This window comes from Emys orbicularis, chromosome 13, assembly GCF_028017835.1.
Source record: "Emys orbicularis isolate rEmyOrb1 chromosome 13, rEmyOrb1.hap1, whole genome shotgun sequence".
NCBI classification, from domain to species: Eukaryota; Metazoa; Chordata; order Testudines; family Emydidae; genus Emys; species Emys orbicularis.
In genome coordinates, this window is record NC_088695.1 from 27,546,171 (window position 1) to 27,567,284 (window position 21,114).

At 42.7% G+C, this 21,114-nt stretch overlaps 2 protein-coding genes across 2 annotated transcripts in view; both read right to left on the minus strand.

Moving 5' to 3' along the window:
- The window catches only part of LOC135888470 (bMERB domain-containing protein 1-like), a 64,029-nt gene extending 62,460 nt beyond the window's left edge, over window positions 1-1,569 (minus strand). The window contains exon 1 of the mRNA XM_065416278.1: window positions 1,491-1,569. Coding sequence (XP_065272350.1) covers window positions 1,491-1,569 — 79 coding nt within the window. The remainder of the gene's footprint in view (window positions 1-1,490) is intronic.
- Window positions 1,570-16,511: 14,942 nt separating this feature from the next.
- On the minus strand, window positions 16,512-18,476 carry MFSD6L (major facilitator superfamily domain containing 6 like). The gene has a single exon (XM_065416266.1). The coding sequence runs from the start codon at window positions 18,474-18,476 to the stop codon at window positions 16,512-16,514; it is 1,965 nt and encodes a 654-aa protein (XP_065272338.1).
- Between the last annotated feature and the right edge of the window lie 2,638 nt (window positions 18,477-21,114).

The window sequence follows — 21,114 nt, forward strand, 5'->3', positions numbered from 1 at the left end:
AGATATTAGGAAAAACTTTCTAACTCTATGGGTAGTTAAGCTCTGGAACAGGCTCCCAAGGGAGGTTGTGGAATCCCCGTCATTGGAGGTTTTTAAGAACAGGTTGGACAAACACCTGTCAGGATGGTCTGGGTTTACTTGGTCCTGCCTCAGTGCAAGGGGCCAGACATGATGACCTCTCGAGGTCCCTTTCAGCCCTACAGTTCTGTGATCATCCCCATTTCACAGGGGGAGAAACAGGTACAGAGCGGGGAAATGAGGTTCCTGAGAAAACAGAGCAAACAAGCAGCTGCATCTGGAAGAGAACCTTGGAGTCCTGCCCCCTCCCCTTGGCTCATTGCTCTAACCACTAGCCCACACTCCCCACACTGTTATGTAGCAGCCGATAAAAGAGCTGCTGCTGTGTATCTGAAGCCCAGCTACCTCTCCCAGGATGTAGATTTCTGTGGTGGCATTGATCACACAGTTGCGTACTTGAATCAATAGACACCATCTACTCGGCATAAATATTCTGGATAAATGGATAACCATCAATCTCCCCAGCACAGCTGTTGCCGGAACCGCCAGCCCTGAGACGCACACTTGGGGAACTGTAAAGCAGAAGCTAATAATATTTAGCAGCATCGTGAATGTGTAAATTCCTGAATCTTGCCCTCATCTTCATTATTCACCATGATGTTCTCAAGAATCAAATTAACAATGAGCCATTGGAGCCAGGAGGGGATCATTTTTCAAAGGCAGTCACAGCTTTGGGGGGCTCTGGGGACTGATGTGTTATCTTTTAATACTTTCTCCACCCAGAGAGACAAGCTAGGACGTTTCTCATTTACTCTAACCCCGTCATCCATCCCTTCCCTCATCTGCGTCCCCAAAGGTGCTGGAGTTTTGCCACCTCTGTGCTCTCGCAGCACAAACTCCCGCTTGGAAGAGCTGGTGTGAGTTGATTTTGTGAATGAACAGAGAACTCTTGGTTCCCAGCCAGGTTTTCCTACTCATGAGCCTGATCACCTGCTTCCTCCAGTGCCTGCCACTATTATGTCCCTGCAGCTGAGCAGAAGAGGACTGCTTTGAAAATGCCTATTGCCTTCACCCTGCCAATGAGCTATGCGGGCACCCCGAGACCCTCCCCCCGGGCCACCAACAACCCCCTAGCCCTAGGGGGGAGGATGGGAAAGTCCCTGACTTACCCTTGTGAAACTTTCAAGGTGATGAGAAAAACCATCAGAGGCACCGAACATTTCTAAACACCCATCCCCCTCTGATTGCTGTGTACCCCCATCACAGTCACTAGCCGGGGTGGGCGTAGAGAAGGGAGCTAGGAGACCAGTCCAACTGAGGTCCAGCTCAGACGGTGTGTTATTCAGCAGCAGGCTCTGCAGGCACTGAGTGCGGATTTGAGTCCGTTGCCTGGAGAGGTGGCTGAGCTCTCTTATCGGGCAGGGATCTCAGGGGATGCCTGGCTGCTCCACATGCATGCAAAGCGCTCTCACCTTTGGCTGGGTCTGCAGCTGTCCACTTGGTTGACTCCAATGATCCATACCTGGTAGGCGTCCTGCTCTCCTTTTCCATCCTAACACCTTTCTTATTTTTAATAAGACCCTAAGAAAAGGTGTTTAAAAAAAAAACAAATCCTCCTGAGCCCAGAATTCCTCAGGCAGATGCACTTCTAAGGAGCCAGTTCCAGAGGGAAGCCAGAGCCCACCCTTTGAAAAGAAATGTATTAAAAGAGAGAGAGATCAAATCAAAAAAGAAAAGAGAAGCCTGACACCTGCCTGGCAGCTGCTGTCTGATGATTAGCCGTTGAGATGCTTTTGCAAAGCTGCACGAATATGAAATAGACCAGAAGCAGCAGGAGGCGAGATATAAGTGTTCATTATTGGACAGAGGGGCTCCCTCTGGTGGAAGCAAGGACAAGAAGCTTTCTTGAACACTGTTAGTCCTTTCTATACATATAGGACCCCTGTTACTATAATGCTGCACCTCACAATCTTTAACGTACCTGTCCTCACAACATCCGTGTGAAGTTGGGCAGTGCTATTATCCCATACTTTAAAGAGTGGGAATTGAGGCACAGAGAGACAAAGAGGGAGATTTTTCAAAGGCACAAATGGCACTTGCCTCCCATTGAAAGTCAATGGGAATTTAGAGTAGTAGCCGTGTTAGTCTGTATCCACAAAAACAATGAGGAATCCGGTGGCACCTTAAAAACTAACAGATTTATTTGGGCATAAGCTTTCGTGGGTAAAAACCCCAAAGAAGTAGGTTTTTTACCCACGAAAGCTTATGCCCAAATAAATCTGTTAGTCTTTAAGGTGGCACCGGACTCCTCGTTGTTTTAATGGGAATTTCATGCTCAAGTGACTTTGAAAATCTTCCCCGCACCTGGCTTTCCCAAGGTCGCACCCAACCCTGTAGAACAGCAAGGACTTGAAGCCAGGTCTCCCAATATGCCAGCTAACCTAACTACTGGGCCATCCTGTGCTCCTACACTTCTACCACTCACCTCAAGACACATCCAACAGAGGCCGAGTTGAAGCAGTAACCATTCTGCTATCAACTCCAGAGTTATCTCCTCCCTGGACAAGACCACACTAAATATGGGAAAGTCACTCAAGCTGTCTGTCTGTCTCTCTGACCAGAAATTCCATCCCGACTTGAGGAAACTTTTATCAAAACTGGTATGACAAATCAGCGCCTTCCAGCCACAATAAAAAAAAGTTTTGCCCAAGAATTCCCAACCAGCTCTACCCACGACACAATAGCAAACGTGCTTGGTTCTTAGTCTAGTGCTGATGTGCAGGCAAGCCAGGCAGTTCTGTGTGGAGAGTCAGGCTGACACACAAACAGGGATTTTTGTAAAGGGCAGAAGGAAACCAGAGAAATCCCACCACGAAATCATCTGTTCCCTGTTGCTGTACAGTAACTCTCCAGTCAGAGACGACGAGTTCACTTGCCCCACCCATCACCCTATGGCATCGAGGTCTCTCTGTGACTTTTCCCACCCCAACTGCTCCTCACAGCATGGCGACCTTCATTTATTGTTAATAATTAATAGGCATCTCAGCCACAAACCAACCTCACTGCACTAGGCGCTATACTGACACAAAACAGTCCCTGCCCTTTATTTGTGAAATTCCTGTATATCTGTTAAGTGCCCAGTGCCCCTCATATACCCTCCCCAAAAGACCCTGAGTATCGAATACCCCAAGTGTGCTGGCTTCTGTACCCATGTCTGTTGACTGCTCCTTCCATCTGCAGCTCACAATCCTTCCAATCCAGCGTTTCTGAATCTGGGGTCCCCAAGGGTACTCCAGGGGGTCCATGGGCCCAGCTGATCAACCCCTCCCACTCCCTTCCTCAACTCCTCCCGGCAAGTCCAGCCGCACAGCGGGGCTAAGGCAGGCTTCCTACCTGCCCTGGCTCTGCACTGCTCCCAGAAACGGCCGGCACATCCCTGCGGCCCCGGGGGGGAAGGGAGGGTAGCAGGGGGTCTCCACACACTGCCCCCACCCCGAGAGCCAACTCCACATTGGCCAGGAACTGCAGCATGGCCTGTGACCTCCCTCCTGGAGCCTCTCTTCCTCCTTCCTTCTCCTGGAGATCCAGTGCCTTCAGCAGGTGACCAGCTTCTGGTGCCTCTCTGGCTTGCAGAGCACAAGACTCAGGCTAACTTAAAGGTCGGCTGCCTCCCTGCAGATTCCTATTTAACTTGCTGGTCCCAGGCCAGATTCTTACACTTGTAAGTTTCCCAGCATATCCCCACAGATTTCCCATTTGAGTTCTCTGGCCCCAGGCTTCCTGTTGCTTCCGAATGGGATCTCTAGGTACTGAGCCTGCTGCCCAGTTCCTCCCCATGCCTCTACAGCAAGGAAGGCTCGTGCCACTTACAGTCCCTCCCCTGAGCCTATCCTGTGTTTTGTGTAATAGAACTATGGGCCTATTAGGATTTTGGCACACCACACCTTTATAAACCTCCTCTAAGTCCTTAAACCCCATTGTGCCTGGGTCCTGTGGGACATGGTAGGCATTAGGGGCTACCAAAGGCACCTTTCCCAGCACAGTTAGAAAAACAGATCTTTTCATGCCACTGTCTTCAACAGCATCTGCATGGAAAGACAGCAAAACTCTAGCCAGATTCTTCTTTTGCATTAAACTGGAGGCCCTTCAAAGTCCCATAAGTGGTCATTTTACCATTCGTCTGCTTTTAAGTTCTCTTCTCAGAGCACCAACACGAGGACTCTGGTTATGCTTTAACACGAAAGAAAGAAGTCCCTAATGTGTGGGTCTCCTGGGGCACATGCATCTGAACTGAAAAGAAAATGGCAGCTGCCTCCTGAAGACAATGGATTCCTAGAACTGTAAAGGAGTGTTACACAGAAAACAAAGTAGCAACAAGTACATACCCCACTGCTTGGACCTCAGCCCTCTCTGTCTGGATGCCCTGTAGCTTCAAGCTACCACATATGTGAGCTAAGAAACTTCAATAAGAGTCTCTGGGGACTTCAGTTCTCCACCTCTTATCATATGCAAGGATAATCATCCTGGCTAGAGCTGGTGTGATGAACATTGGAGATATCTGTATTATATTTTATAAATATTGTACGTATTTCTGCCTCTAGGATTACTATTGTGCTGTCTGGTGCATTCAGGCAAAGAGCTAACTCAATTGTGGGTTGTTTTACACCTCTCCAGTGTTATGACCACAGCATACACCTAGAGAAGTGAGAGAAGTTTGCAGCATAACTACTGGATTTTGTAAAATTGAGAATGATAACAAACATGAACCTCGAAACACAGAGAGAAAACAAGCTGCTCCCTAAGGCAGAGAGGGAGCTTAATTGATTTAAGCTAATTCTTTCCAGACTGATGCTGCTCACACACTTTGATACAGAACCACCTCGGTCTGCAAGATGGAGCAGGAAACCTCCCCGCCCTTAAAGTGATAGCTTGCAATCCAGGACTGCAGATAGTGATTCTCTCTCAATTGCAGGTCTTAGCAAACAAATTCACTGCTGGAAGGCTGCCTCTGATCCTCTTGGAGAGATGCATAAATCAGATTGACCAAGTTCAGGGGTCCCAGGACAGGCAAAGGCATTTTGATATGGATCAAAAGACGGTGTTGGAACTCACTGGGTGAGACACCGACAGAGAATCACACTGAGACCATGGCAGCAGCTGCAGGGGCACCATCTTGCCCAGCTCCAGTGCTGTGGGGTGCCTAGGACAAGTGGACCTACTGAAACTGGAAAAGGTTCAGGTTTAGGTAAGATAATGTGTGTATAGAGCTCTTGTTGTTTTAACCCTTTCATCCCTATGTTCCTATGGATAAATACATACTTTATTTGGAAGAGACTGCATTTTCATACCGCAGAAAGGAAGTCTATGACAGAGCCCAAAACCCAGAGGACACAGCACTGGTGAATATGGGTGCTGTGACTTAGGGACTCAAGTCTAAAAGTGGGATGAATCATGGAATTCGACCCTGAAAGAAATATAGGTGTAGGTCCTAGTCACTTGGAAGGGTGCCCATGGACAGAGGGAATGAGTGTTCAACTGTAAAACTCACACTGGAACCATAACAGCTGGTCAAAAATTTTCCATGGAAAATGGGGCTTTCTACAAACCAAGTTTTTTGGCAAAAAGCATGGGCTTTCTGGAAAATTCTTTTGATTTTTTTTGTAAAACTGAACTGATAACCAGAAAAATTTTGTGTTTTTTGGCCCAAACCCCAAATATTTTTATTCCAAAATCGCATTGCGGTGCCTCAGGGGAGTTGTAGTTCAGTTGCCTCATTCCCCCATTCTCTATAGGCTGGACTCCCAAGCTGAACTCCACGTTTTATGATGCATGGCAGCCACGTCATGGGAATGATGCACTACCTCCCCTCACCAAGAGGGAAAACCATGATGTATCATGGGAAATGTAGGCCAAGTGGGGAGCCCAGTCTAAGGAGGAGAATGGGAACATGAGGCATCACAGCAGAATTTCAGAATCAAAATATTTCAATTTTGGGCAAAAAGATTGGTGATTGATTTTTTGCCCCAAATTTTTTTCCACAAGGGGGAAAAAAAAATTTCAACCAGCTCTAATTCTGGTAAAGCTGTGTTCCTACACTTGCAGAAAGCAATGAGAAAGACCAATTTCCTGTGTAGACTGGTAGAGACAGCCTGACAAGTTTACAATTTGAAAGCCCTGCACCTTCCATTGCCACAGTTGGGCTGGACTTTGTCTTGCAGAGGAATGGTTAGGAGTTAATTGTGATACAGGAAAGAGTTGTTTAGAGATATGGATGTGACAGTCTGCACTCCTATGTTTACCCCTTTTGCAGGACAATGATAAATTTTGTACAAAGTATGCCTTGTGAGGTATCATTTGAAAACTCGTAATTTGCTGATCATTATTGTCCTGGTAAAATACGTGTGGAAACATTGCATGTAAAGTTATAAGATTCCTCTGTATGGTATTACTAAGACATGTTTCAAGTCTGGGAGAGCAGCCACAAACCAGTTTCCCAGAAACGAAAGTCTAGCCAGTGCTTCAGCCAGGTGTCAACAAAATCAAATGGACCATCACCCAATTAAGTGGCCAATCTTTGGCAGGAAAGAGGATATGGGCAAAAATCTACATCTTGACAAAGAAACAGCTGGAGATTATTCTCAAACTATAAGAAGGGAGAGCAGACAACCCAAATTCTCTCTCCCTTTCTCTCTACCCATAGCATCAATAACACTTGAAGAACAAAGGAAGCAGCATTGGACTGGGGAGGGATTCTGAACGAAAGAAATTCAGCCAGTAAGACTGCTGAAACATGTGGCGAGAGAGATTTTTTCTTTCAATTCACTTAGCTTGTTAAGTTAGGTATTAGTTTTGCTTTATTTTTATTTTCTTGTAACCAATTCTGACTTTTATGCCTCATTACTTGTAGTCACTTAAAATCTATCTTTTCTAGTTAATAAATTTGTTTTATTGTTTTATCTAAACCAATGTGTTTGGACTGAAGTGTTTGGGAAACTCCATTTGGGATAATAGGATTTCTGCATATCATTTTCTATTAATAAAATCACAGATTTTATATGAGCTTGTATTGTCCAGGAGAGAGCTGGGCAGTACAAGATGTACATTTCTGGGGAAAGTCTGGGACTGGGAATTTACTGGTGTTGCTCTGCAGTGTAATTCATGAGTGGCTGGCCACAACACTCATACAACATAACTGGGAGTAACACACATGCTGAAGGCTGTGTGAAAGCAAAGCAGTGTAAAAGGCACCCCAGGGTGGAGAACTGAGGGGGGGAAACTGTTCATTGCTCCAGATCATACCCAAGGTAATGCCACACTGGAAAGGATTTTTTCTTACACTAACTTAGAGTTTAGGAAAGCCCCAATATTCTGTTTGGACAATGGAGGACAAAGTAAAGCTGAGCCCAAAAGATGTATTTAAAATGAAGGCACATTATTATTATTATTAAAAACAGGAGACAAGGGAATTCTGCTTTTGTGTCCCAGCCAAGTTCAACAAGGGAGGCTCTTGTAATCAAATGCTGGTGTTTACATTTACAATGCACCTCAAAGGCAGGTGTGTGTATGGGGAGTGTCAATAGGTAAGCTGGTGTTCTGGGAACCATTCCTTCCCAGAGGCGCATGACTCTCAGTACAGGAGACAGGGAGATGTGCAGAAAGAAGATGTGTCAGCATTTTATAAATGTTCTCTAACTTAAGAGTGAGGGAAAGATGATCTGGCACTGGACTGGATCTCACAAGCCGTGGGTTTAATTCCAGGCTTTGCCAGAGACTCCTTGTGTGGCCTTGGTTTAATTGCTTCACCTCTGTGTGTCTCGTTTCCTCTGTAAAGCACGGAGAATATTGACCTAGCTCTCAAGAATATTGTGAAGCTAAATCCATTAGTGTTTGAAAGGACTCAGACAACAGTGAGGAGAGTGCCATAGAAAAGCTTGAGTGAATAAATGGGTAGATGTAGACAAGAAAACATCCATTACAGCTAAATTTCAGGCATTTAGTATCAAACTCTTTTTTATTACAATAAATACTTTTGTTTAGTTCAATGTAAATTGAATTGTAATGGTCTGTTTCATCTGGGGAAACCACTGGATGGGGGCTCTTGAGGAAAGTGACCTCCACTCTCTTAAGGGAGGCAGAGAAAGATGAACACGACAGCAGCACACGTGCAGGTCAAGGGGAAAGAGAAGGCAGTGTGGTCTCCCCTCTGAAACAGTGCTGCAGAAGGCGCTGCAGGTACTGCTGGGGCACAAGAGGGTGAAATGATCTGTCCTACAGGTACAAGGCCCCATCATAGGAAAAGATTCAGTGATCCAGATGCAGTGTTACCAAGTTAGGACCAATATTTTCAAACCCAAGTGCCTAAAAGTCACGTACCTAAATACATATTTAGACACATAGATAAGTGTCTACATTCTCAGAGGTGCTGCACACCCATTCGTGCCAATAGGAGCTGCAGGGGCTTGAGACCTCCTAGTTAGGTGCCTACATTTGAAAACATTGACCACAGTTGCCATTGGTTTCAGTGAGATTTTGAAGATGAGAGCTGTCATGGGCTGGGATTTTAAAAAGCATCTTAAGTGACTTAGTCAACAGGACTAGTGCGCCTTACACTTGACAGGGAAAGTCATGTAGGTGCTTTTGATAATCCCACCCAGGGGCTGTACAGCTCAGTATGGGATGGAGTGGTGCCCAGTGCCAGCACAACACTGACCCTCTGCTCAGCTGGAAAGATGGATTTTTTATTTATTTTAAACATTACTGTGGATGAATCAAAAATACCACGAGCGAACTTCACTCACGGAGAAAACACAACCCTATGGCTGCAATGATAACCATTAGGAGTCATGAGGTGGTCACAGGTTCCAAGGGCACAAGTCATGAAAGTAAACCAGAAATACCAAGTCACCCATAACTAAGAGCAAAGAGAAACAGCCTAGTCTTGAGTCAGTCAAGGATTTTAAATACCACAGCATTTCTGATTAATTAAAAGGTATTTATTCTGCTTGTAAACTCAGTGCAAACAGAGGTTGGCAGCAAAAATATACAGATGACAAATGAAGAGGTGTTTATGAAAGGCAGAGGATTCTGGAAATGTTGATTTCAAATTGAAAGACAGCAGCAGAACCCAGCATGGATGACCTGTGATTATTCACAGCAGTTGACGTGAATACCTTTTCCCTCTCTTAATAACCAATGATTTGCAAATACAGTACCATCACCTGCACTGTATTAATGCCGTAATTTAGGGCATTAAGGAATGCAGTATCTGGCACTTGACGAGATTGTGTTTTTTGGAAAATATATAACCTCAGTATTTTCATGAGCTGTTCAGCCCCAAGAGTATCTTGGGCTTCCTAGTTCATGCACTAAAAGTTTTTAGAAGTTGCACTGTACTTTTCAACTTTTGGTCAAATCATTTATTGTTAATGAGGCAAACAAAATCTCTGCAGAGGCAGGAAATGGCTGTTTCCTGTACAAGTACAAACACCTGTTGGTTTATTTATACTTCAATTTGCTTTTAAAATCAAGCAGCTTATTATTGTACCTCAATTACACATGTAAAATGTAAAAGAATCCCAGCATCTGACTGTGACTCAACTCATTAAATGAAGAGCATCTGCCATAAAACCCATTTGTGAGCTCTCAATGAAAATCACCTCAGATCTGTTTTCACTGCTCTGCATTGCAGGGAAAAACAACAGTGTAAGCTGTTTAATCAACAGAAGAGTTGAATATTTACAGGGATATTCTCATCTTCAGGACTGTAAATCACTATTGGCCAAAATGAGAATATTTTAGACATTTATATTGTGCTATTAAAAATACAGGATTTAATCTAGCAACAGTTAAAGAATCACATGGCTGAGTTTATGATCCAATTAAAGCATGAAGGTCAGTTTGTTCCAGTCGTCATCAAATAAAATCACTGCAAAACGGAAGGCAGAAGTAATTTCAAATGAAAAAGTTGCATTCAGATGTGTTGGACGTTCCACATGGTAAGGTTGGAAGTTGAATAGCAAGCAGGCCAGCACATTTATGTTCCAGTCAGCATGCCCTCTGCAAATCAATTCTCAAGTATAAATGTGTAAGTCTGACTACATGCACAGCCTCCCAAAGTCCTAGAATTCAAGACTAAAAGTCTTTAATGGGCCCTGTTCTAAAAGGATTTTTAGATTAAGCTGCATAAGAACAGATTTACTAATAGCAATACTTCCAGTGTAACTGAAGAATATGTTTTAAAAGCCCAACTATTTCTCTGTACATAGTTATTTCTATAAAAAGCCAAAAGGTGCATGTACATTGATATCCAGTAGAAAGGGTACATATATTAAAAGCTTAATATTAAAGTGCATTGCCCAATTCAAGAAAACAGTAACACAGTCTCTATGGTATTTGAGATATGCTGACAAATGCCAAAAATATTAAACTGCACGTGGGAAAACATTAAGACAGATACGGTGATTTAGAGCTCTTTAAAAGGCAATTATTTGAGTAGACAATCAGAAATTTCATACAACTCCAAGGCGCACACACAATACACAAGAATCAAAGCCTTCAAAAATGTTTCCATGATGAAGCAAGGACCATGTACTGTCAATTAACCACCACATTGTTAAACTTCTGCCTATCATCACATTCAAATATATCACTGGGCAACACAAGGCAGTGGATGGCTACCTGCAAAATCTAGGTTCCTATATCCAGGTTTTACCAGCTCTGTTCGGCTTGGTGAACCTGAAATCCTATTCTTGTGGAAGAACTATAAAATGAATGTTTGGCTCCTGACTGCTTGACAAGTCATGTGATAATTCAGCTGTTTTCTATTGCTTAACTCAATAGGGATCAACAGTAGGAACTCTGGAATCATCGTTAATACACCTCTACCCGATATAACACTGTCCTCGGGAGCCAAAAAATCTTACCACGTTATAGGTGAAACCGCGTTATATCGAACTTGCTTTGATCCGCCGGAGTGCACAGCCTCGTCCCCCCCGGAGCACTGCTTTACCGCGTTATATCCGAATTCGTGTTATATCGGGTCACGTTATATCGGGGTAGAGGTGTAATTAGATTGCATATGCAAACAACAGCAACATGATTGGCTCAGAAGTCAATTACAGATGTTTTTGAATTCATCCTATGTCCAATCAAATCACACATACAAAGTTCTGTTACCTGGCTGGCTGGATCACATGACTATACTTTTTCACTAGCCATCTAACATTATCTCCCCGGTAGACTGCTGGCCCAAATAGAAGGGAGTAGTTTTAGATACTAGAGTGATCGTCACTATAAACACCCTAGAGGAAGGAAGTTAGGATAGATGGAGAAAGCAAACTGTTATACTAGAAATCTACAGCCATAGCAGAAACATTTCTAAATATTACAGATGAAGGTATTAAGATTAAATTTGTAAAGGTGCCTCAATCTAGCCTCTATTTTTGGGTTAAAAACTACTAGCATTTTAGATGTTTCTTTACCTAATTCGTATGCATCATTGCCTTTGGGCACAATAACAGTATTTCTATTACAGTAGTGTCCAGAGGTCCCAATGAGGAATGAGGCCAGTTAAGCTAAGCAGAGTACACACACATAGGAAAACTTAGTCTCAGCCCCTGAACAAATAGAAACTGGGTTGAGGCTTCTTTAAAAATGTGTCCATTTGAATGAATGTAGCAATATATACTGTATGCTGACTTCATGGTAAAGTAATATGGAAAGTCTTAGTGGTGTCTGAAAGAGTGCACATGATGCCTGAAAGGCAGCATATTCCATGATAAAAGAGGGCAGATTCAGGAGAGCTCCAGTTTTTTAAGTTTTGGAACATGCAAAATATTCCTATTTGTAATATAACATTGCTGAAAATATCTGACATTCTTGTGAAGTTACAGCTAACTGGAGCCACCCTAAGGAAATGGACTAGAAAAGATGTATTTGTTACAAGCAGAGCTGGGGAAAGTGTTCATTACAAAACCTGAAATCCTTTCTAGAAACTCACCTGGCTTTATATTTCATTACGAACTCCAGAGTGAAAAAAGCTTTGTGGAAAGGTTTGCTGAGTCCAATGAATCTTTTTGGAGCACCCAGGACAATTCTTACAATTCTGAATCAACGGCATGAAAAATTTACAATTTCACCTGAGTTTTGCTTTGAGATTGTAGTTCTGTTGGAACAGGAAATCTTAGAGAATGTGAACCACACATGAATAGAAACTAAGGGAAAAGTTTGCAACGTCACACTGTGAAATGAAGCCACCCTGCTACAAACAGCTCTGGTTACAATGCTTGTTGTATAGGACACAGATGAAAAAGCTAGAACCTAGAATGTTGTAGAAGGTAGTTTTCTTAGGATTCAGTGATAAAAATCAAAATATAAGATGAAGCAACCAGTTCTTTAAATTCCGGCTATTTGAATCAGAGTTGTGTAGTGTTCTGCAGCGTTTAAAGATTAGTTATGGTCAGCAAAGTGACTATGTTGGCACTTTCTTATACAACCAATCTGCTAATTTTAGTGACTGAGGGCTTGCCTACTAAAAATCAATCTAATCTGCTCTTAAAACCTCAAAAAACGGGGATTCCATAATCTCCCTTGGAAGACTATTCCAGTGCTTAACTATGCTTATAGTTAGAATTTTTTTCTTAATATCTAACCTAAATCTCCCTTGGTGCAGATTAGGCCCATTATTTCCTGTCCTACCTTCAGTTGCCATGGAGAACCATTGTTCACCATCCTTTTTATAACAACCTTTTACATATTTGAAGACTTATCAGGTCTCCACAGCCCCCGCCCCCAAGTCTTCTTTTCTCAAGACTAAACACATCCAGTTTTTTTAACCTTTCCCAATACGTCAGGTTGTCTAAATATTTTATCATTTTTGTTGCTCTCCTCTGGACTCTCTCTAATTTGTCCACATCTTTCTTAAAGTGTGGTGCCCTGAACTGGACATGGTACTCCAAGTGAGGCCTCTCCAGTGCCAAGTAGAGCACAACAATTAGCTCCCATATCTTACATACGACACTCCTGTTAATACTGTAAATAATAATAAATGATAGTGCAACAGGAAAACATCCATGCAGGAATTTCATTAAAAATTTGGGGCTATTAGTAGGTGATCTAAGTACATGTTGTTGATGTGGGTGTATTTCTAAATCCACCAAGCGTAGCCATTCATCACTTATTTTACAAGAGACTGAATACCTACTCTACACAATGGCAGTTTAGTTGATATGGGGTTGTTGTTTTTTAAGTCCTAATAGCATTAAAAGCCTTGACAAGATTCATAGTTGTTAAAAGAATGCAAGGGATATGACAGAAACCAACTAAAGCAAATGGAAATACAGCTAGAAAAAACAACTAAAAGGAGTTAAGTGAATGTCAAGGACAATTAAATTTTGCCCCTTGCTCTGCTGGGTAGAAGGGCCTGGGAATGCTGTCGAACCAGCAAGTTGAGCCTCTAAAGGGCAGGAGAATCGCCTATTATTCTGCAAACAGCCCCACACTTTTCATTGCTGGGGCTGAGAGTACTGCAGAGATAGACACAGCCTCAAGCAGAGAAAGGGGTGAGGAAGTGTCTACACAAGGGTGTTGCACAGATTTAAGTAGAAACAGACATAGTTAAGGTCTGTTGTAGAAGAGCACTGAGTCAGTTTCACTTCCAGATTTTTTGTAAAATCTAGAGTTTCAACCACTGAACGGGACTGTTTCTGATTTAAAAAACCTGTTTTCAATGGACTTTAAAAATGTACATTTCCATTGGTCTGAGGTTTTACAAAAGCATGTTTTTACTAAATTTGGGGCCAAATTTAAGTTCTCTCACTTTTCTAAACATCCCCACGTATCAGAGTGTTTAACAGACACTGTCCCTTTAAATACTGCATTTGCAACTTCTTTATTTTACTTATTATGGTTGCTGTCAGATACCTTTTAACTTTTTAAAAATAAGTAATTAGCGCTAAACCAGCTTGTTTGGTTTGAATTCCTATGAGATAGTAACATTTTTTTTCCCTTCTGATGGACAAGATAAAATAAGTTTTATAGCTGTTCTTGGCACTAGGATTCTCTATATAAAGCATTTCTAGTAGAGTATACTGCAAGGCAAAGTGGATTTGTGCCAGCAAGTTGAAGGCAGCTTGTTGGGCTGAAATGATCTGACATGCAGATCAGTTGTTATTGATGTGTAATTAGCAATAAAATACCATTCAATGGTATCCCCTTTCCTTGCTGGTCACTTCTGTACCACTTCCTACTGAATTAGAAAGGTGTTAGGTCAAGCATTCATTAAGCCAAGTGCATATTTTATTTACAGCTCTTTTATAAGCCCTGCTTCTATTGCATGTTAAATGTGCCAAAATATTTAGTTTGCTTGCAGCTACCACTCTCATGGTTTGTAAAACTTTAAGCCTGAACTAGCAAACTATATCTAAACACCCACTAAGTATTAAACCCCATTCCTCTGAAAAGGAAGGATATAAACTTTTGAAAGATGATATAACTACTACACTGGCACTACACTCAACCTTAGCCTGAAGGGCAAAAAGACTCAGGGCCATTTTTAATGAGGTCTAATATGGACCTTTTGGTGAGGTCAGCCAAATCATTTTTATTTTGTAAGTGCCTATGAAGAAACTATGCTGGAATTTACATGCTTTTGAGATTATAATTGGACAAATCTCAGGGGCTCTTTAAAGTTACTCGTTTACCAACCCCTGAGAACTGAAGATATATTCCTGTCCAAATGCACAGCATAGTGTATTCTAAAAATACAGGTTGCCGAAACTTACCCCAATCAAAGGGGTGTAAAAAGTGCCATGTTTAACTTGCACAAAATAAAGCAGGTAGCAGCTATCTTTTGAAAGATATAAAAGATGGTGCTCTATCCATCTCTATCCTTAATATGGAGATGCAGTCTGCACAGAGTCCAGGTAGAGGAAGGATAGCACTGTGGTTATAGCAGTGTCCTGGGACTTCGGAGAGCTGGATTCAGCTTCGCCACAAACACCTTGTGTGACCTTGGGCAAGTCATTCCATCTTTCTGTGCAGATGATGCTACTTCCCAACCTTACAAGGATGATTTACTAAGGTTTGTAATACTCCAGTGATGGGGACTGTATGGGTGGGATTTTCAGAAGCACTCAGCCTGGGCCTAACTGTGCTCCCACAGAAGTCAATGATCCTATTGATTTAAATGGGAGCAGTTCAGTCCAGTGCTAAGCACTTTTGTGAATACCGTGCTACAAGTGTACACATAGATCACCAGCATGCATTACTGCATATTGAGCCAAGCAGAGGCTACTCAGATCAAGATGAAACAGATGGTCCTCAGAGGCCCAAGGACACACTATATTAAAGATAAGCCACATGATGCTTTGTTGAATTCAGTGAGCCAACATCTGGGAGTGTACTCCAGCCACCCTTTTTAAAAATACTGACTATAAGAAAGCCCAGTTATTTGTCAACATTGTCTTCACAGCCACCTCAACAATTACACCCCTAGCTAAACAACAACCATAAATACCTAGCTCTTTAATCCATAGACCTCAAAGCCCTTTACAAAGGAGGTCAGTATCATTTACAGATGGGGAAAACTGAGGTGCAGGAAGGGAAAGTGACTTTTCCAAAGTCATCCAGCAGACCAGTGGCAGAGGAAGCCAAGTCTTCTGAGACCATCTGGTGCTCTATCCACTAGACTACACTGCCATCATAAACAGGTGCAGTCTATGGCTGTGTCTACACTATGGACGTTATGCCAGCAGAGCTCCTAGTGTAGATGCCGCCTATGCCAACAAAAGGGTTTTTTCTGACCATGTAGGGACAACACTTCCCCAAACATATTAGCTAGATCAACGGAAGCACTTCCGGTGACATAGCTGCATCCACACTAGGGGTTGTGTCGCCAGAGCTATGTTTTTTCACACCCCTGAGCGACGTAGCTATGCCAATATAATTTTTCACTGCTGACCAAGCCAATAGCAAGACTGATTTTAGAGGTCAAACTAAAGCCAACAGGGTGTTTCTTTCATTAATAATCCTTGTTTGTTGAAGACTGAGCCTGGGAGGGATGGTTCCTTACTGACTTTAGTGCACTGTAAATATTTTTTTTTTAAATTGTTTCGACTGTGCTAAGGTACAGCTCCCAATGTCAGCAGCTATAGCTCTGAGAAACGTGCATCCAAATTCTGCCTTTGGATTAAAAACTTAACTGCATTTATTTTAGCAAATGCACATCTCAAAAGGCCTTCCACTTGGATTTGGGAAACGTAATGATTAAGTTAAAAAATGCTACAAATATTTACTATAAATTAATCTTAAGAAAATAAAAGATGTATAAAACATGGTCTTTATACACAGCTTTCCAAGCAAGTATGTACACTGTATATTCCACCACTTAGGAATTATTAGTCATTCCTGGGCATTTCTTTCCCTCCTGCCTAATAATTTCACCTTTGTACTCTGAATTTGTTCTACTGCAGAATAGCTGATCAAATATGATTACGTTACCAATTCCTACTGAAGTTCTCATCTTTCATAGCTTTCACTAGCCAGTCCCTTTCCTTCTCCTCGTCAGAGTCACTCTCATCACTAGGATCTGCAGCCAGGAGACGAGAATAATTAATTTTTTTCTGCCGAGGCAACTTAGACTGGACAATTAGGAACAAGATTAACCACAGTGCCAAACTTATAGAGCACGCCCGGTACAGAACTGCCAAGCCAAAGTTGCTCACAACAAATCCGCCGGCAAAGCTTCCCAGGCTAGCTCCACAACCATATGAGAGGCCCTGGAGGACGACGTGCAGAGCTCTCTCTGTCCCAGGACTGGCTACATCGTCAACCAACATATTAACTGCCCACCATAAGGCACCGTTGCTGAAGGCACACAACATCTGAATAGGCAGTACTGACCATGCATTCCATAGGAACGAATAGTACAGAAGCTGTGCTGAAAGGCAGCTTAAACTCAGTGCAACAGTACCACTACTTGAGAGAGCCCTTAGTAACTTGCTTTTGAAGACATAAAGCAGAATTTCAGCAATCAGTCCGATAGCCACCGAGAGACCCATGTATAATTCACTGCTGCCTCGGTCCTGCATTTGCCAGAAGAGAAAATTCTGCACAGTAGATCCAATGACTCCTGTAAGGAAGACGGTGACAGCAGAGAGAATTGTTCGGCCATCACTTCCAATGAGGTTCAGAGCTTTGACAGTTTTGTTCACATGCTCTGTTTTCTTGGAAACATGGATAGGAAGAAAGACACTGATGAGCAATGTGAGTGTGATCAGTACAGCATAGCCATAGAAGTGCACAGCGAGACGAGAGATTTTAGCACTGAGGAAGCAGTTCAACTGATCTACAAATATGGTGATACTGCAGGCTCCTCCAGATGCACCCAAATAACTCCAAATCCAAAGCTTCCCATATCGGTCAGTTGCATCAACAAAGTCAAGATATTCATAAAGACTGTCATCAACCATCCATTCAAGAGGTGCAGCCAACAGCTCCCAAAACACAACAGCACCTAGCACCATGAGAAAAATCTGGTGCTTACGGTCAAGAAAGTTAATATCTTGTAGGAGCTCAAAGTTGACATCCCGAACTTTCTCCCAGTGACTCGACAGATTTTCAAAAACATAAGAAGCTTGACCAGCAGGGTGAGGGTTTGTTTGAAGTAAAGAAAATTCAGTACTTCCACCAACAGAAAGGTTTTTCTCAGGATTACTATTCACATTCAGCAGCCCAACCTCTGGAATTTTGGTTTCCTTCTCAAGCCTATGGATTGGTGTTTCATTTGAAGTGAGTGTCTCAAGTTCTTGTATCATCTGGTTAATTGCATTCATAGAAGAAACTATCTTGCCAGAAGACCTATTATTGTAATGGTCTGCAGTTATACCCACTTCACCAGTTATTTTACCATTCTTCTTCTGTGCATCTGTAAAGGTAAACAATTCTTGGAAAGCTGTACTTGTTAGCGGTGGCTTTCCACTCGTCACCAAAACATTTGTAGCTGTTCTTAGTGTTTCTGCAGACACCATTTCTTTATTGGTAACAGTACTGGGATTTACAGCACTCAGATTGTTCAGACTCATGTCAGGGACCTCTACTGCATTCAATAAGCTACTTGATTGCTGGCTTATATTACAATATTTGTACATGACATCCTTGCTCAAAGGTGGGACAAGTGTAAGCAGCAAACCGGTTCCCACTGAACACAGCAATGATCCAGTAATGAGAACTTTCCTTTTACTGTGGCTCTTTGCAAAGTAGGAGCATAGTGGAGCCCAGAGAGATGATATTAAGTGCTTAATTCCAATGATAATACCTACTAAAGGGGCAGTCAACCCCAGTTGCCGGAAGTAAAGAGTTAAAAATGGAATCACACAGGCGTTTCCTGCACTGTAAAGAAAATGGAAGAGGCTGGCAACAGCCAGTGCTTTGTTAACATCCCACTGTTTATTTGTACTCATGGCTTCAGTTGCATGCTTTCCGAAAGGGACCTGAAAATAAATAAGACACAAAAACAAACCCTTTTTGAGTATTTCATAAATAACAGGTAAGAAGTTAGAAGAGAAACAGACTTTTCAGAAAGCGTCAAATATTTCACTACTTATAAGCCTGGCAGTTCAAATGCCAAGCTCCGAATGTTTATATTGAAAAGTTTAAAAATGAAGTGCGCTCACAAAAAGAGATTAGATTCACAGACTTTAAGGTCAGAAGAGACCATCGTGATCATCTAGTTCTAGGGTGACCAGACAGCAAGTGTGAAAAATAGGGACAGGGGGTGGGGGGTAATAGGAGTCTATATAAGAAAAAGAACCAAAAATCGGGACTGTCCCTATAAAATCGGGACATCTGGTCCCCCTATCTAGCTCTAGTCTGACCTCCAGCACATTGCAGGCCACAGAACCTCCCCCCTCCCCTACTTAATAGACTCCTAGCCTCTGGCTGAGTTACTGAAGTCCTCAAATCATAGTTTAAAGACTTCAAGTTACAGACATTAGAGATATTAGTCCAAATGAAAAGGCTGAACATAAGAATGGTCATACTGGGTCCATCTAGCCCAGTATCCTGTCTTCCAACAGTGGCCAAATGCCAGGTGCTTCAGAGGTGAACGAATAGAACAGGCAATCATCGAGTGATCCATCCCCTTATCCACTCCCTGCTTCTGGCAGTCAGAGGCTAGGAACACCCAGAGCATGGGGCTGTATCCCTGACCATCATCATCAAATAGTTGGACCCCACCAAATCCACAGCTGTGAAAAATGAGTCACGGACCGTGAAATCAAATCTCCTCCGTAAAATCTAGCTATTGGAGGGGAGGGGCGGGGGGCACCCCAGCCGGGGACTCCTACCAGGCTCTACCTGCTAGTCTCAGCAGGGCTGGGGAGGGACAGGATTTCCTCTTCCCTGCACGGCCGCTTTCGGGGGGAGATCAGACCCAGCTCTGGGTACCTCCCCCAGCTGCAGGAAGCTCCGTGGTGCCTGCCTTCAGAGCCCAGCTCTGAAGGAAATGCAGAAGTGAGGGTGGCAATCCAGTGACCCACCCCTACAACAGCTTTGCAACCCCCTATGGCCCCCTTTTGGGTCAGGACCCCCATGGTTACAACACAGTGGAATTTCAGATGTAAATATCTGAAACTATGAAATTGACTAATTTTAAAATCCTATGACTATGAAACTGACCAAAATGGACCTTGAATTTGGTAGCGCCCTAATAATAGCCATTGATGGACCTGTCCTCCATGATTTTATCTAATTATTTTTTGAACACCATTGTATTTTTGGCCTTCTCAACCTCCCCTGGCAATGAGTTTCACTGGTTGACTGTGCGTTGTGTGAAGAAGAAACTGCTTTTGTTAGTTAGTTATAAACCTGCTGCCTATTAATTTCATTGGGTGACTCCTGGTCCTTGTGGTATGTGAAGGAGTAAATAACACTTCCTTATTCACTTTCTCCACACCATTCATGATTTTATAAACCTCTATCATATCTCCCCTTAGTTGTCTCTTTTCCAAGCTGAAAGTCCCAGTCTTTTTAATCTTTCCGTATTTGGAAGCTGTTCCATACACTTAAATCATTTCTGTTGCCCTTCTCTGTACCTTTTCCAATTCTAACAAAACAATCGGTAACAAAACAGCACAAAGTTCAGGTGCTGTCCCCATTCCTCAGTTTATTGTAATAGAGATAAAAGACACTTAAGAAATGTTATCACCATATCTAGTATTTGTGATCTAGCCAGTTTTGCAGCTACACTTTTGAAAAACTCCACTAACTGTACTTTGTTCTACATCAGTGAGGAGGAAAATCATCTCAAATTCATTGTATTTTGTGCCAGAAGCACTTTTCAAACTGTTTATAGATTTATGATACCTGGCGCTCCATGTAAACTCTGAAATTTCCTTTAACAAATCCTCACCGTACACTGTCTTGAATTTTCCTAAAAAAGGAGACAACATATTTCTGTAGCTCTGCTGGGGATTAGATGCATCTGGAAATGTTTTAAAGTCTCCACACCCAGCAGCTAGCAGGGCAGAATGATACTATAGATGGAGGTATACTTAGATTTCAGAGTACAGAGGATTATTAACATAGTATTTACTATTTGTTTAACAGTGGCAGCATGAAGGTTTCCAAGGCAAAATGGTAAATGAATGGCACAAAGACTCTGAACTGGTAAGTGATAAGAACGCATGTGAGTAAGCAACTTACACAATATTTCTATGGTGCTGGGATCAGGAAGCAGAGTGTGTGTGACAGAGTCTGAACCTGGTGACACTTACATCACTGTGAATCAGAAATAATTCCATTAATCAAAGAGTTATACAGTTGCGTGCACAAGAGAGACCAGACTCAGGCCCAGATGTACTCCAAGACTATTGCTGCTGGATACTGGGAACACAAATCCCTAATCGGTTTCCTGTTCTAAGGAGAATTATACAGGGATATGGCACACAGGTAAGCACTAGACCAAGGCTCCCTAGGGAGGCTGGGGAATCTCTGGAGGTTTCTAAGAACAGGTTGGACAAACACCATCAGGGATGGTCCAATGTCACTAGGTCCTGCTCGGCGTGGGGGGCTAGACTAGACAACCTCTCAAGGCCCCTT